This window comes from Penicillium cosmopolitanum (assembly GCF_028827165.1).
Source record: "Penicillium cosmopolitanum strain IBT 29677 chromosome Unknown utg000012l:1.0-3308103.0:1.0-3310761.0, whole genome shotgun sequence".
Classification (NCBI taxonomy): Eukaryota; Fungi; Ascomycota; class Eurotiomycetes; order Eurotiales; family Aspergillaceae; genus Penicillium; species Penicillium cosmopolitanum.
In genome coordinates this window covers 2493481-2507954 of record NW_026622682.1, presented here as the reverse complement: position 1 = coordinate 2507954, position 14474 = coordinate 2493481, and the positions used below count along the sequence as shown (strand labels likewise).

Here is a 14474-nt window from a genome sequence, read left to right as displayed (position 1 = left end):
ACCGGGGATTGCGACATGCAGAGCGAAGGGTGAGGGCGGGCGGTGGTGATGGAGAGGGTGCCCAGGTGGGATATTCGATACGTGGACAAAGGAGAAGTTCTCGGACCGCAAGGAGCTCGGGAGGATCCTCCCGCATTGGGATGAGAGCTTTGGACTTAGCAGTAGAAGGTAGATGTAGTGTACTCCAGTTGAATAAATTGAGATATACTAGTGCTAGGTATTGATATTATTCTAGTAAATAACTTGAATTTCTATTTTCTGTTCCATAATCATATTCTTGGATCAAAGGTAGCTATCAATCTACTTCTTTGATGCCACTTTGTAGCTACGGGTCACGTGACTGTATGACTAATCATATAGTAAGTCAACTTTGACAGCGACAGTGGCACTGACAGATATCACTATAAAAAATGAGGGAGTGGAATATAATTTAACGAGACTAGTATCAGCCACCTCCGGGGGGTATCTTCAAGCTGTTACTTCAACTCTGCCAGCCTGGTGTGCTACGGTTTGCTCGGAAACCTGCTAGTGACAGCCCGAATATATACTTCGAGTCTACTTCGAGTTGTACTTGTAGTAGCACCATTAACTCGAATCCGGTGCCCAGGTGCCCATCGGATGGATGTCAGTGGGGTCACAGCCAGAAAGCCAGAATTGATAGCAACTAGGTAGTAACTAGGAACAGAATACTACTGATACTAAAAATTGGACCGAGACTCGGAGTGAGTGAATCGGACAGCGACTTGCCAAGACAAGAAGCTACCACAAAGTGACCACTTTATGCGCACCTACGGTATTTACTACCACTGGTAACTAGTAGTATGTCTGAACAAAAGAGCTTTCCATAGTCCAAAAAATGAGAGCCGCGTAAGATTATGTAGGAAAGCTTTTCAAAATGTATCAAAATTCACATCTTGGAAAATTGGAAGCCGTGCTTGGGCTCCGGGCGGGCGGGGCGGAATCCGCTCGAGGAGCGGAATTCCACCGCTGGCAGCTCGCGCTAAGATCGTGGCGTAATCATCACCAGGAAGCCATCCATAACCGTTCACTACATCTTATAGATGGGATCTTAGTCCCAGAGCACCCTAAAACAAGTCTCTGATGATGATCCTGATGTGTGAGATATCTCAGCTATCAAATTTGATGATCGATGATTACCTTACTAAATAGTAGTTAATGAATAGTAGCCACTGGATATGCTTATCTCCTCCTGTCTGCGTGTGATTGAAGCCTAACTGAGAACAAGCACTCTTGTTTGGTGTGGAGCCACCTGCAGTGAGATCTTACCCTTCACCCGGCCAAGATTCCGTGCCTCCCATACATCACGGGCAGCATAGGAATGGGTTGAAGAAAGGCCTGGGACATCTCCCAGCGAGAGGTTGACAGTATTTACATCCTTCAGCTCACTGAGGACCAGCACGACGATCTTCCCGCCGCTTAATGGACCAGCCCAAACCTGGGTACTCTTCTCGATGCTCAAATATGGAAGATATTCCACTGCTTTACCGAGAGAGTCCTGTGAGATGGCGATAATATCTTTATTTCTCAACACATCAAGACTCTCAACTGCTAGTCTTTGCAGATCCGCACCAATAATCAGCGGTGATTTCAAAGCAGCCCAAAATGACATGTGTGTTTGTTGTTCGTGTAGCGTCATGTTCCCGTTCCCGATCTCAAGCATGTCCATATCAGCCCATGCTCCGGGTTTTTGGAATGGGCTAAGCTCTCTCATTTTTCGAATTATCGTCAACACACTGCAGCCGGCATAGCCGATATTCATGCAATAAGCTGTTTTACACTGCTCATTCAATCAGCGTCTGCATTCTCTCATTTTAAAGATTACACCCACGGCACAGTCTTTTCCGGTGTCACTGAAAGTATAAGTGATATCTCCTGACATTCGGTATGATTGGCTTATCTCTGATATGCGCTAGAAATTAGTGAAGACGTATAAGAGCAGGGGAACTCCAAGGGATACTGACCATCCGCCCAGTACCACGGAAATTGATGACCCCACTGGCAGATTGAATAGAAGATACTCCGACCAGAACCTCGAAGTGCATCTCTCATAGCTGCAAAGCGAATCTGCGGGCTTTCAGTGTTGGCCTCAAATCCCCCACAGTTATCGTATTTGAGGTAATCAACGCCCCATTCAGCATATGTTGCCGCATCGAGTTCCTCATAACCCCAGGAGCCTGGATAAAATCCACAGTCATATATTCTGTAATTCTGAATTAGTCGTTCATTCAGCAAAGCAGAAGGTTAGACATAAGATACCCGGCATCACTGTAAACCCCTAACCTTAGCCCTTTCTTATGCACGAATTCCGCAATCCCGCTGACTCCACCGGGAAGCTTGGTTGTATTTGGCTGCTGCCGCCCATTTTCATCTCTTTCCAATGCTTGCCAGCCTTCATCCATTACAAGGTAATTGTACCCAGCATCACGTAGGCCTGTACTGACAAGTAGGCTGGCAGTGTTCTCAATGACTGATTGGTTGAAGTTGCTTTTGAAAGTGTTCCAGCTGGGGAGTGATCAATTAGGGTTTGCCGAAAGACTGATATGACTGATATCGGTATGAACATTAATTGAATACACACCTATTCCAGCCCATTTGGGGGTGGCAGCCGAATTTTCCAATGCACCTGACAGTGTACATAGGCCAAAGAAAATCATTGACCCCATCGCGCTCCCCATTATAACTGCAGACGTCGAGCGTTGAAATAGTCGCTCGCGTAAATTTCGGGTAAATGATGGACAACCTTAACGAGTATCTCTAATTATTATACTATTTATGTCGACAGATTGGCCTTGGGCTATTTGTGAAATTTGGTATCGACGGCTCATTTACCGGAGCGAGCTCCGGCACTGCGTTTCCTACAAACATTAAAATGGAGCAGGGCAGCTACTTACTAAAATGTTCAACTCGGTTGATTCAATACCAATAATGTTGAAGTATATTATTATTTTTCCAATTTTCAGTGCCGTCCAAATGGTGGTCGCAAGCGAAAAGCTGAGCTATATCGCTGAGCCATCACAAGTCTACGTCGCACCAAAGCCTGCGAACATCACGACCTTACTAGACTTCATTGATTCTCGAGACGACCTTTCAAATTTATCGAAAATTTTACGAGAACCGGCAGGATTTGCTAAAGCATTTGACACGGCCCCGACTTGGTCTTTCACCTTCTTTGCCCCAAGCAACGACGCCTTCGAACATACCGGTGCTTACTATAGCTCGTTTGCCAAAACGCCGTAAGACACTTTCCAGCAATATTTCAAGTCCCATTCTATATGAAACTTGGTCATTGATCTCTCTCGTTAGAAAGGGAAAATGGTGGATCGGTAACTTGATCAACCACCATTATGTGCCCAATTCGAAGTTGACAACCAGCAACTTCAACACATCTCTATCTCGTTTACAGGTGAGCTCATTCTATTTCTACATCAGTAAAATGTAACTAGGAGGTTATATTTGACAATCTCACTTAGACCGCAAGTTACCTTTATATCAATACTTTTGTGCAAGGGAGCGGGGGAATAAAGATCAACAATGTCGCAACTGTCACTGGACCGGATCATCCAGTAACAAGCGTGAGTACTCTCTTTACTTCAAAATTTGCCAATAGAAGCCCTCTAAAAATATATATCGGACATTGAAGGGCGTTGTTCATATCATCGACCGTATCCTCGATCCCTCGGCTCAGATTTTTGAGTCAGATTTACCGAACGTTGCACAGACGTTCATTGCAGGGAGCTGCTCCAACCCTAATCTTCCATACTGTTAAGTAAATCTTCTTCGGAAGGCCTTGACTGAAATAGCACTCTGTTGGGGCTTCGGCATTGGAAATATGAACAAGGAACGACCCAATAGGTCTATCTTGTTGATAGGATAAATAACATCCATTTCCAATTATCACTCCACCCAGAACACGTACATGCTTTAAAATATTACTTCTCAAATCTACTGTTTCCCAACGATTCCGTACTCTTAATTTTCTGATCTACTAAGGGGCCTTCCATGGTATGGTCAAATTGAACCATCATGTTTCTTAACATTTCAATAATGTCCATTTTTCATCATGTATATTCTTCATCACTTTTCATCTGCTCCGCAGCTACCTTAATCCCTTCTCCATTTTCCTTACCCGCTATCTGCCTTGCTTCCCAGCCATCCTTGTACGTGAAAGAAATCTCTGGGATTAGATATTCCCCTCGTCTAATCCTCATCGCGTTTCTCAAGGCGGCGGGTGAATTACCGGGGATAATATGGACTGGGATAAGTTCAGTGCAAAGCCTCCCCCGCATTTATCGTGCAGAGTCTCCTCACAAACGTCAGCTACCCCGCCAGCCCGGCTCTCGGGGTAATCTCCGGGGATGGCTCCGACCCGCTGGACTTTGATGGCCTCCTGTGCTCGGAGATGTACACCCAGGATTGCGCGTTGGGAATAGTTATAATTCCCCCGAAAATATTCAGGTGACCGGAACTCGGGACAATCCACACCTTTGAAAGTTTACTCTGATTGTGGCAACTCGTGGCACCATGAGGGTCAGTACATTCATTGATATAGTACTTATTTTTGCTATCTTTTAAAATTCATTTAACTATAAAGTCTCACTAATTACTATTAGATGATACTTTTCTTAGTTTCCTTCGTTTCCTTCGTTACCCGGATTTGCAATGCAAGCGTCAATGATGTCCCAGGCATCTACGGGCCACTTCCTATGGTGGCAGTCTCCAATATCAATAATATCAACCCATATTTGAAGAGATCACCAGGGGATTTCACCCATCCTGGGCTCTGGCACTCTCATGATGATCTGGAGCGTATTCGTACCAATGTGCTATCCAACAAAGATCCCTGGGCCTCCACATTCGCCAATTTTAGTACTGACACCTTCTCCCTGTCAAACTACACTATGCAAGGACCACATGGTATCATTTCACGAGGAAAAATCAGCAACTACACGGCATTTGCCCATGACGCCCGTGCTGCGTGGCAGAATGCATTGATGTGGTACATTACCAAAGATCAAGCCCATTGGGACCGCAGTACCACGATTATAGATGCTTGGGGGTCGAACTTGACAGATATTATTGGTATTGATCGTTCATTATTAATAGGTCTTGATGGTGATCTTTTCGTCAATGCCGCCGAAATTATGCGATGGGAGGGAAATTGGACTGAAGCGGGTGCGTCTTGGCGAGGAGGCTCCGGGTTTAGCAATCAGCTATATTGGCTGTTCTCTCGGCAGGCAGCAGTCATTGGACAAGCAAACTACGGCATGGTTAGTATAAAGTCGTTACTGAGCTTTGCCGTATATTTGGAAGATGTCACAATGTACAACTATGCCATGAACAGTTTCATCAACGATCCGTGCGCTAGCCTGTTTGCCATGTACAATTCGAAAACTGGACAATCTGTGGAATCGGGTCGTGATCAATGTGCGTATTAATTTCCCACATTGACAGAATGATGCTACTGCAATAGTTTGATGAATGTGAGCTAATATCTAATACGATGTAGCTCATACGATGTCTGGTATTGCTTGGACTGCATATGCGGCCCGAGTGGGCCAAACCCAAGGGGTAGATCTCTATAAGCTCGGGGATGATCTATTACTGAAGGCATCCGAATATACCGCTGCATACAACCTGAACGAAACAGTTTCTTACGATCCAGATTGGCACAGGTGTGAGGCAGTCCTTGTTGGTGCTCCGTGGCCCACTATATCCGAGTACAATAGGGGAATATCCAATACGCAACCGGTTTGGGACATCATGTATTACCAATATGTTGTCAAGCGCAAATTAAAGGCGCCATGGACAACACAGGCACAGAGAGAAGAGGGTCAGGAGGGGGCTGTGTCAACTAATGACCACCCAAGCTGGGGTGGGCTGATCTGGGCCTATTAGATGAATCCCCCGGATATGGCCAGACTGAAGAATCAAAGCTCCATTGGTGTATTTGAGGCTCGAACCATATATTCAAATGGTATGTCGTCCTAAAAAATTTGAAGATACTAGTGCCTGGGATTAAAGTTGCTGTTCAAATCTCTCGCTTATTGCGCATGACTCCAAGTTGTCTCGTAAGAAACCAGGACGCCCAGAATATGAAGAGAATGCTACATGCGCACCCATATAGCCTAAGAGCGCGCCCTGTAGCCCGAATAAATATGGGATTAGGAGATCCATATAACCATATTAACGCGATAACTTGTAGGTATTTACCCCGTTGCCTACTTGTTTTTCGGTAACATAGCACCCTTGATGGTGTCTTCTGGTCCTCGTGTCTGAGTATGGTAAAGCAGCTAGCTCGGTAAATAGACATTTCTTTCAAATTTAGTATGTTCTAGAGTATGACTTGAATGGAAAGGGGATGATACCACGGCTTCACGATGTTGATGGATGAACTTTCATTTTAGAATGTGTCCGAGAAACCTGAAGCGCGCCAAAGAGGCATCGTACTACTTCTACATTTGAGGGGATCTCGTCTGTGATACCGATTAAAAAATAGCTCTTTCCTCGTAACCTTGGTTGTACTAGTAAACATAGCGGAAATTAGGATTTTGTTGATCTGTAAGATCATCAAACGCCAGCTCATGAGAGATCTCAGTCGATCCCTGCTCCTTGGAGCGGTTTTTTGCCATGAGAATAACACGAGTCAAAATCACGATCCCAATAAAGACAGCATAAATGACAATGTGAGCCAGGAAACCATGGAGGTACCGAGGTGCATCGGAGTTTTGGAAAATCTGTGGTGCGATAAGGTTGCCAACAGCCCACCCAATGAAGATTATGGTCATTGTGATACCTTTCTTAGTTTGGCCACCAATATTGCGGGTGACTAGAGAGATTATCATGTTGCCTTCTGCAAGGAAGAATTGTGTGCAGTAAAAGGCGATAAGCATTCCGCCTGCGTTGGAGGGGGTAGGGGTAACAACCAGGATCACGATCGTCCCGACGATGGCTGGGATCGCCCACAGCTAGTGCATAATGTTACCAGCTACCCTTTATGCAAGAAGGGAATTACTTACGATCATTGTAAAGCATGTTTGCTGGAATCTTTGTGATGCCCATGCAGACCCGATCATGACAATGATAGTCCATGAGCCCTGAGCAATGTTGAGAAGGGTTGTTTGAAGAGTTGAGAAGCCAAATTCCTGGACAATGAGGTTGGAGAAAACCCCAAGCCCACCGATGATCAGATTAGCGACCGCGATCAGCATGAAGCAACACCAAACAAAGGGATCTTTCAGAGCTTCGATTATTTGATCCTTTTTGTATTCCTTGTTTTCGATGCCGGTCTCATTGTGTCGTACTCGCTCGATCATCAGTAGCTTGTCTTCCTCGCTAAAGCATTTCGCCGATATAGGACTGTCGGGAAGAAGAGCCCCGATAAAAAATGACCAGACACAAGTTGCCAGCCCAAGGACTAGAAACATAAGTTGCCAGTTCTTGATCGGCCCGTCGGTAAAATGGGAAATTCCAAAGGCTATAAGTCCGCCGATCTGTATGTGTGTAAGGAATTGGGATTTAAAGCGACCGAGTGAGATTTGAAATTACCATCAATTGAACTCCGCTCATACAATACCAAATTGAGTTCAATAAGGATTGCTCCTCTCTTTTATACCACATGGCCGTCCTTTTTGACATCAGTTGAGGTATTCACATCGGAGATAAGAATACACACAGTAGCATCATGGCAGGTTGAATACAACTTTCGAAGAAGCCCAGCAGGAATCGAACTGCCATGAGTGAACCAAATTGTGTTGATGCAGCAGAACAAGCTACAACGGCACCCCAGATAAAGACATTGCAGGCTAAAGTCTTAGCCAAAGGGAGCTTCTGAAGGAGGAAGTTCTGTGGATATTCGCCGACAAGAATACCAATGTAGAGGATCGTTCCAAGCCACGAGTACTAGAACACGATTATCAGTGCCAGTCAGAAGAACAACACATAGATTGAATAAAAACTTACATCCTGGCCCACAAGGTGGGCGTCGTTTTTGATGCCCATAATCGAGGCATAGTTGAGAATACCCTTATCCAAAGATTGGAGGAAGTAGGTAATCACCTGTATAACTAAGATGCGACCGGATATTTTCCAGAATAGTCGTCTATCTGTGGCTTTATCGATTTCGACACCCAAGCCGGCTGCGTAGGGATCTTTTGTTTCTTTTGCTTCAACGTGGCCACCCATTACCATGGATTTGGATTGTAACTCCTCGTGGGTGAAGCTCGTCCCAGTGTCGCTTTCCTTTGAAGCCATGCTACACGAAGACAAACCAGACACAGTATTGAATGTGGCCTCAAATGGGTTGTTGTTAATAATCAGCGGAGTCACCTGGAAACCGAGCTCTGTTCATATACTTGTCGCGTTACCAGGGCATCCCTGACAAGCATGAGTGCACGTCTTATGATGCAGAGGATCCAACTAATTTTCCCTGGTATTTTGGAATCGATATTGTGGGCGTCGGAAGGAACTTGAAACGCGGGGGATTTGCCGCACATTGCTCCGCAAATGGGCTTGGTGGCAATGGCCGGAGCTCCTCCGAACAATGCTCCGGACTCCGTACTGTCAAAATTCGAACATCTGCTTCAATTTTGCTCCGTAGTAAGTACTTTGATGATACTAAAAAAAGGCCTTTGTCGGGTATCCACATATCAAGACGAAGAGTTGATGTTGAATGCAAATGCACACCATGCCATTGCCCTCTTGTTTCAAAGTATATGATTGCCCAGCAGGGGTTTCGACAAACCAGGATTTCAAAGTGGAAGTCCGGCCAACCGAAGATTATACCCAACAGTGGACTCTGATACCTTCTTACGCTGTAGAAGTCGCCAGTGCCAATATCGCGTCGAACGACTTTCACCGGTATACCGTCGCACTGGCATCATTTGATTTGATTGGTCATGTCAGGATAAGAGTCACGTACACCGCATCCCCGGTACACTCGGCAGTGATTCGGCCACTTTCACTCGGTATTGAGCCTGAGTTGGAAGACAACCAAATCATTTTATTTACACTGGAGAAAGCTCGAGATGTGATGCTCGAGCTGAATGGGAACAAATGGAAGGCGTTGCACCTTCTTATAAATTCGATCGAGAACAATTCTCCGACCGAAGATACCGAAGACCTTTGGTATTTTGCGCCAGGGATCAACCAGGGATCTGCATATGCAAGGGTGACCGATGGGGTCAATCTTATGGTTCCATCGGGAAAAACAGTCTACCTAGCAGGTGGAGCCTTCATCACCTGCCGGTTAAATTTCGTCGACGTGTCGAATAGTGCGGTTCGAGGCCACGGGTTCATACTAGGGCCAAAGGGAGGTTATACCTACCGTGAACACGGCGGTGCAATCCACATGAGTTATGCGAAAAACATCCGGGTTGAAGGAGTAACATCGATAGGTGCAAACGGATTCAGCCTATCTGTGGGAGAGTGCCACAACGTGCTTATTGACAGGTACCGATCCTTTTCATATGCCGGCAACGGTGATGGAATCGACGTTTTCTGCTCGACCGGAATCACAATCCAAAATTGCTTCTTACGAAATTCGGATGATACCATTGCGCTGTACTCCCATCGCTGGGACTGGCATGGTGACTCGAAAGACATTGTGATTCGGGATTGTGTTCTGCTCCCCGAACGTTGCCCACGCGATCAACATGGGCACCCACGGCAACCCTACGCGGCCAGAAACTACTAGTAACATAAAGATCAGAAATATAGACATTCTCGATCATGATGAAAATCAGTTATGGTATCAAGGCTGCATAGCAATCAATGCTGCGGATATGAACTTGTTCCAAGATATTCACGTTGAGAACGTTCGAGTCGAGAGAATCACGCGGGGCCAATTGTTCAACATCCGGGTCATGAAGAATGAAATGTGGACCACCGCTCCTGGGCGCTCAATTCGAAATGTCACTTTCAAAAACGTGGAATTGATGGCAGGTAATTCAGGTCAAGTGAACCCGTCTATGATATTGGGTTATGATGTCGATCGAAAGGTTGAGAATATTACATTCGAGAACCTCAAAATCGGAGGTGACATCATTCATGAAGAAATGAAAAAGCCTAGATGGTATATGGTGTCGGATTTGGTACCTTTGTTTGCGAATGAGCATGTACAGAATTTAAAATTCAGCAAAACTAGATAAAAATAGAATCAATACACCTCGTTGTGAGATTACATTGTAACTACAACTCATTTATTACTCTTAGAGACACCTTCCCGCCCGCCCGCAAGTCTAGAATACAGCCACAAAGTGGTCGTCATGACTATATTGGTAGGAAATATAGTATTGAGTTGCGATATGGCGATACTACTACTACTACTACTATTACTACTACTACTATTACTACTACTACTACTATTACTACTACTACAACTATTATTATTTACAAAGCAGCGCGTACCGCAAAAGTAGCGCGTGGGCCACCAAAGCAGCGCATGCTACCAAAGCAGTGAGTGTCACTAAAACAAAACCTAGAGATCGAAGTTAATGAAAAAAGAAATGAGGCGATTCAGAATGTGTGCTGCCAAAGTAATGCTTACTGCTAAAATAAACCTAGAGATTAGTGAAATCTAGAGATCGAAGTTAGTAATCTTAGGTAGGAGGAAGAGAATATTTGTAAAGGTAAGATGGTTAGTTGTATTGTGGCAATAGCGATAGCACTATATATCTAAGGTAAGAGTGTATAGGTGTGCCTACTAGCCTGCTGTCTGGTGGGTGGACGCGTCCTTAATATACTAAATTGAATATATTGAAGCTAATGAAAATAAAATATGGATAGAGTAATATGGTTGAGACGACCATATTGGCCAAAACATACAGTCGTCCCGACTATATTGCTATGTATTCTAGACTTGTGGGCGGGCGGGAAGGCATGGATATAAATTCCTATGCATAGTGCGCAAAGAGGATGGAGTTTAGGTAAGGCCCTTGGCAAGCGACTGGCTCCCCGGGCCGAGAGCTAGTTCCCCCGGAGTCATTGCTGCACCAATCTCGATATAGTCACCGGAGGCCCGTGGGCGCGCCCGCGCGTACTTTGTATCGATATACTTTTCAATTTTTTTGGTCCTGGTTGTGCATAAAATGCACAATGTACAGCTGTGGTCCAGAATGTGACGTAGCACCGCCCGCCTTCTATCGGATTCTTTTTCCAGCCAGTTCCTCAAATTCCCTCGATGTCGACGTCGATTGCTTCCCCGCCAGCCTTTCAAACTGATACCACATAGCGGCAAATATGGAGGACATACCAGTGGTAAATGACCTTTTTCATTTTTTGATGGGGCCATTTTTAACGTCTCGACTAGGATCCCAGATTTCTACCTGGAACGTGGCGGTACAAGCACAACTCCGTCGGACTTTCAGTCGTGAGTACCGCCTTTTCAATCAAAGTATGATTATTGTCGCATTCTTACCTGGCGTTGTCTTCAGAGAGACCACCTCTCTTGCATCCTCGATCGCGAGGGGACGGTTTGAAAACGGGCGACGGTCAGTATTTTCTAGTACTTCAGTTTGGCAGGTTGTCCAAGGATACTCACCTGAGGCGTAGATACCAAGCCACAAAAGACGATGATTACTGGTGGGCTACCATCCATTTATTTGGTTATTCACCGAGATGACTAACATTATCAGGGGTCCTTCTGACGAGAAGCAATTTGAAGCATTCGAAATTGGGTAAATCGCAACCCCCACATACCGTTCATGCCCTACCAACTGCATTTGATTTAACTCAAACCGAATTCAGCCACATGGTGTTCCTCGTGTTAGATCACTACCAAGATAATCCTCTATTTCGCGCTCCTATCGGTGATTTGCCCAAGGTAAATAAAGCCATACTGAGACATGCTTGCTTGGGCACCCTTCTAACATCGGAATACAGCATATTCTAGACATCGGAACTGGCCAAGGAAGTTGGGCAATGTTAGTCAATGAATCCACGTTCTACAAGAGCCACTAACAATCTCTTAAGTGATGTTGCCGATATGTATCCGTCGGGTATGAGATTTTCTTGAATCAACCCCTTCTCCTTCTCGAACTAACACAGAGTTAGCTACCGTTCGTGGTGTTGATCTCTTCCCCCCACCTGTGACATGGATGCCGCCCAACTGTATCTTCGAAGTAGACGATGTGCTTCGTGACTGGACATGGAGAGATCCGTTCGACTTTATTCACATACGCCTAATGTATGGTGCCTTCCCCCCAGAGGGATGGGACCAGCTATACAAACAAGCTTACGCGTGAGTGGTTTTTATCCTAGCTATCTGATCCATCTAGGAAGGCATTTTAGCTTAATTTCTTGTACAGGGCTCTTGAACCCGGAGGGTGGATTGAACAGATGGAATTCGATGTGCGAGTCCGTAGCGATGATATGACCTTAAAAGAGGAGCATCAGCTATCGAAGTGGGGCAACATATTCATTAATTGTGCCGAACGGGCGGGACGGTCCCTCAATATTCACGAAACGATGCGCAGCTCAATAGAAAAAGCCGGATTCGTGGAAGTGCACGAGAAAAAGAGCAGGATCCCCCCTAGGAGCTTGGCCTAGGGACAAGGTACTGAAGGAGACAGGACGACTTCAGTATGCTCACTGGAACGCCGCGTTAGAGGGCTGGGCAATGTGGCTTCTGACCCATTTTGGAGAGCCTGAGCCGTGGACGAAGGAGGAAGTGCAAGTGTTCTTGGCCAAAGTGCGCCAGGAGCTGAAGGATCCGCATATTCATGGGTATAACTGGATGTAAGTCTTCTGATTTGCTCTGCTGACTGTCTTCTGTTAATCAGATTTAGCAACCGCGTGTGGGCGAGGAAACCAACAGAAGAGGAACTGTTCAAGAAGAGATAAACGTTGAGCCAAGACATCGCCAGGGCCCGTAAATCTGTCGAAGAGCATAAGTCTATTCGTCACGAATCTACTTTTAGTCCACTATACTGACCTATATTGTGTTTTAATCCAATTTCGGTTACAAAATAGTCTTATTCTCCAGATAGGCTAAACAGCAGAAACAACATAGATATTTCGGGTAGACCCTGCTCCCTATTACAAGGCATCTCTAAGAGATTCTGTAGAGCAAGGTACCAAATCCAAGAGCATCAAACCCGCCCGAGGTCGAGGCATAGTTTCCACCACCTCCCTCAACTCCATCCGTACTGTTTGCATTGACCATATTGCGATAAGCGTCGGTCCACGACGAGTCGAGACCTTTCAACTGGCCATAGTGGGCAGAGAGCAACTCGAAACCAGGGCGAATCTCTCCTCGCGAGCTGTTGGAGATGACGGTCTGGTTGCCTTCATAGCTTTCGTACATGGTATAGGGGACGTCATAGCCGACGTTATACTTTCCGACATATTCAGCTCTATTGCAAGAGTTAGTTATCTGTATATTACTGTTGGGAGGCTAAATTTGATCAAGTGTCGATACTCACGCGTTGAGTATCTCATTGCTATATGTGGAAAATAAATCATCACCTTGGTTATATGCCTGCTGGGCAATAATACCAAGAAGAGCCATGTCCAGCGTGGCATGGCCTTGATCACGGCCAGCCTCTTGACCCTGTGTCAGGATTTTGTTTGAACCAGATTCTGTCACCGTATAGTTTTCAATGGCAAAAACAGGCAGGGCTCCATTCGAAGGCCCACTGCGGAAATAGTCCAAGGCGTAGTCGTACATCGTCTGGTTGTCGGTAAAGATGCCGATAGCAAGAAGAGAAGCGAGGTTGCACTGGTCCCAGTTTGCGTAGTAGTGATAATAATCATTACCGTTATGCTCCTCCAGGAACAGCATATTCATAGAAGCGAAAATATCACTCAACATAGTCGCAGTGGCAGTCTTATTACGACTAGCCCAGCCGGAGTAATCCGACATGATCTCTGCAGCATTGGCCATCTGGTACCCATACAGACCAGACGCCAGGTATTTGTCACTGGTACCATCAATAGCTGTCAGGGTCATAGCCCAAGAGCTGAGTATATTGACCGCCGCGTCTGCATAACTTGTATCGTTGGTGACCTTCCAGCGTATAGCAAGCTGGTAAGCGGCCGCCGTGTCTCGGTACAAAGACGGGTAGTTTTCTGTATCAACACCATTGGCACCTCGGTATACCGTTGCTTTAGGGCTGGGTAGGTAGGACGACTGAGCAAATTTGCTGGTAGTCAACAGAGTCCATGCTGTATTCCAGGGCTCATCACCGTTTGTGACATGGGTGTTGATGCGCTCAAAATCCCGGGTCGTGTGGAGCGCGCCGGGGTGAACAAAGGCCGTCCCAGTGGCCGAGAGGGCAACGAGAGAAATAATACGAAACATAGCGTATAATACAGACGAGGGAAAAGCCTGGTGGTCTCAATTCAAGCACTCGTAATTTTGCTTTCAAAACACTGTGACTTGATGAGATCTATCGCGTTTACATAGTCGTCGCGTCGTGGACTCTTAGGGGGTACTTTTCAACACTCAAATTGTGCAA

General features: G+C 45.7%; 7 protein-coding genes across 7 annotated transcripts; 4 read left to right on the top strand and 3 right to left on the bottom strand.

Annotated features, from left to right (window-relative positions):
- Positions 1 to 1231: 1231 nt before the first annotated feature.
- Positions 1232 to 2613, bottom strand: N7509_013687 (glycoside hydrolase family 27 protein; the record flags this gene model as incomplete). Its single annotated transcript, XM_056638324.1, has 4 exons — positions 1232 to 1788; positions 1983 to 2221; positions 2278 to 2523; positions 2600 to 2613. 4 exons carry the CDS (start codon positions 2611 to 2613, stop codon positions 1232 to 1234), a joined length of 1056 nt encoding a protein of 351 aa, XP_056481831.1.
- Positions 2614 to 2991: 378 nt separating this feature from the next.
- On the top strand, positions 2992 to 3258 carry N7509_013686 (uncharacterized protein; the record flags this gene model as incomplete). Its single annotated transcript, XM_056638323.1, has 1 exon — positions 2992 to 3258. One exon carries the CDS (start codon positions 2992 to 2994, stop codon positions 3256 to 3258), a length of 267 nt encoding a protein of 88 aa, XP_056481830.1.
- A 1284-nt stretch (positions 3259 to 4542) lies between these two features.
- On the top strand, positions 4543 to 5916 carry N7509_013685 (uncharacterized protein; the record flags this gene model as incomplete). The annotated part of the gene is made up of 3 exons (XM_056638322.1): positions 4543 to 4548; positions 4632 to 5445; positions 5528 to 5916. 3 exons carry the CDS (start codon positions 4543 to 4545, stop codon positions 5914 to 5916), a joined length of 1209 nt encoding a protein of 402 aa, XP_056481829.1.
- A 626-nt stretch (positions 5917 to 6542) lies between these two features.
- On the bottom strand, positions 6543 to 8271 carry N7509_013684 (putative MFS transporter; the record flags this gene model as incomplete). Its single annotated transcript, XM_056638321.1, has 5 exons — positions 6543 to 6986; positions 7038 to 7511; positions 7567 to 7645; positions 7694 to 7920; positions 7981 to 8271. 5 exons carry the CDS (start codon positions 8269 to 8271, stop codon positions 6543 to 6545), a joined length of 1515 nt encoding a protein of 504 aa, XP_056481828.1.
- A 433-nt stretch (positions 8272 to 8704) lies between these two features.
- N7509_013683 (putative endo-polygalacturonase) lies at positions 8705 to 9712 on the top strand (the record flags this gene model as incomplete). Its single annotated transcript, XM_056638320.1, has 1 exon — positions 8705 to 9712. The coding sequence occupies one exon, from the start codon at positions 8705 to 8707 to the stop codon at positions 9710 to 9712; it is 1008 nt and encodes a 335-aa protein (XP_056481827.1).
- A 1700-nt stretch (positions 9713 to 11412) lies between these two features.
- Positions 11413 to 12858, top strand: N7509_013682 (class I SAM-dependent methyltransferase; the record flags this gene model as incomplete). The annotated part of the gene is made up of 9 exons (XM_056638319.1): positions 11413 to 11507; positions 11652 to 11693; positions 11764 to 11839; positions 11899 to 11939; positions 11989 to 12014; positions 12070 to 12256; positions 12324 to 12519; positions 12581 to 12753; positions 12804 to 12858. The coding sequence occupies 9 exons, from the start codon at positions 11413 to 11415 to the stop codon at positions 12856 to 12858; spliced, it is 891 nt and encodes a 296-aa protein (XP_056481826.1).
- A 208-nt stretch (positions 12859 to 13066) lies between these two features.
- N7509_013681 (putative GPI anchored protein) lies at positions 13067 to 14317 on the bottom strand (the record flags this gene model as incomplete). Its single annotated transcript, XM_056638318.1, has 2 exons — positions 13067 to 13370; positions 13440 to 14317. The coding sequence occupies 2 exons, from the start codon at positions 14315 to 14317 to the stop codon at positions 13067 to 13069; spliced, it is 1182 nt and encodes a 393-aa protein (XP_056481825.1).
- Positions 14318 to 14474: the final 157 nt, after the last annotated feature.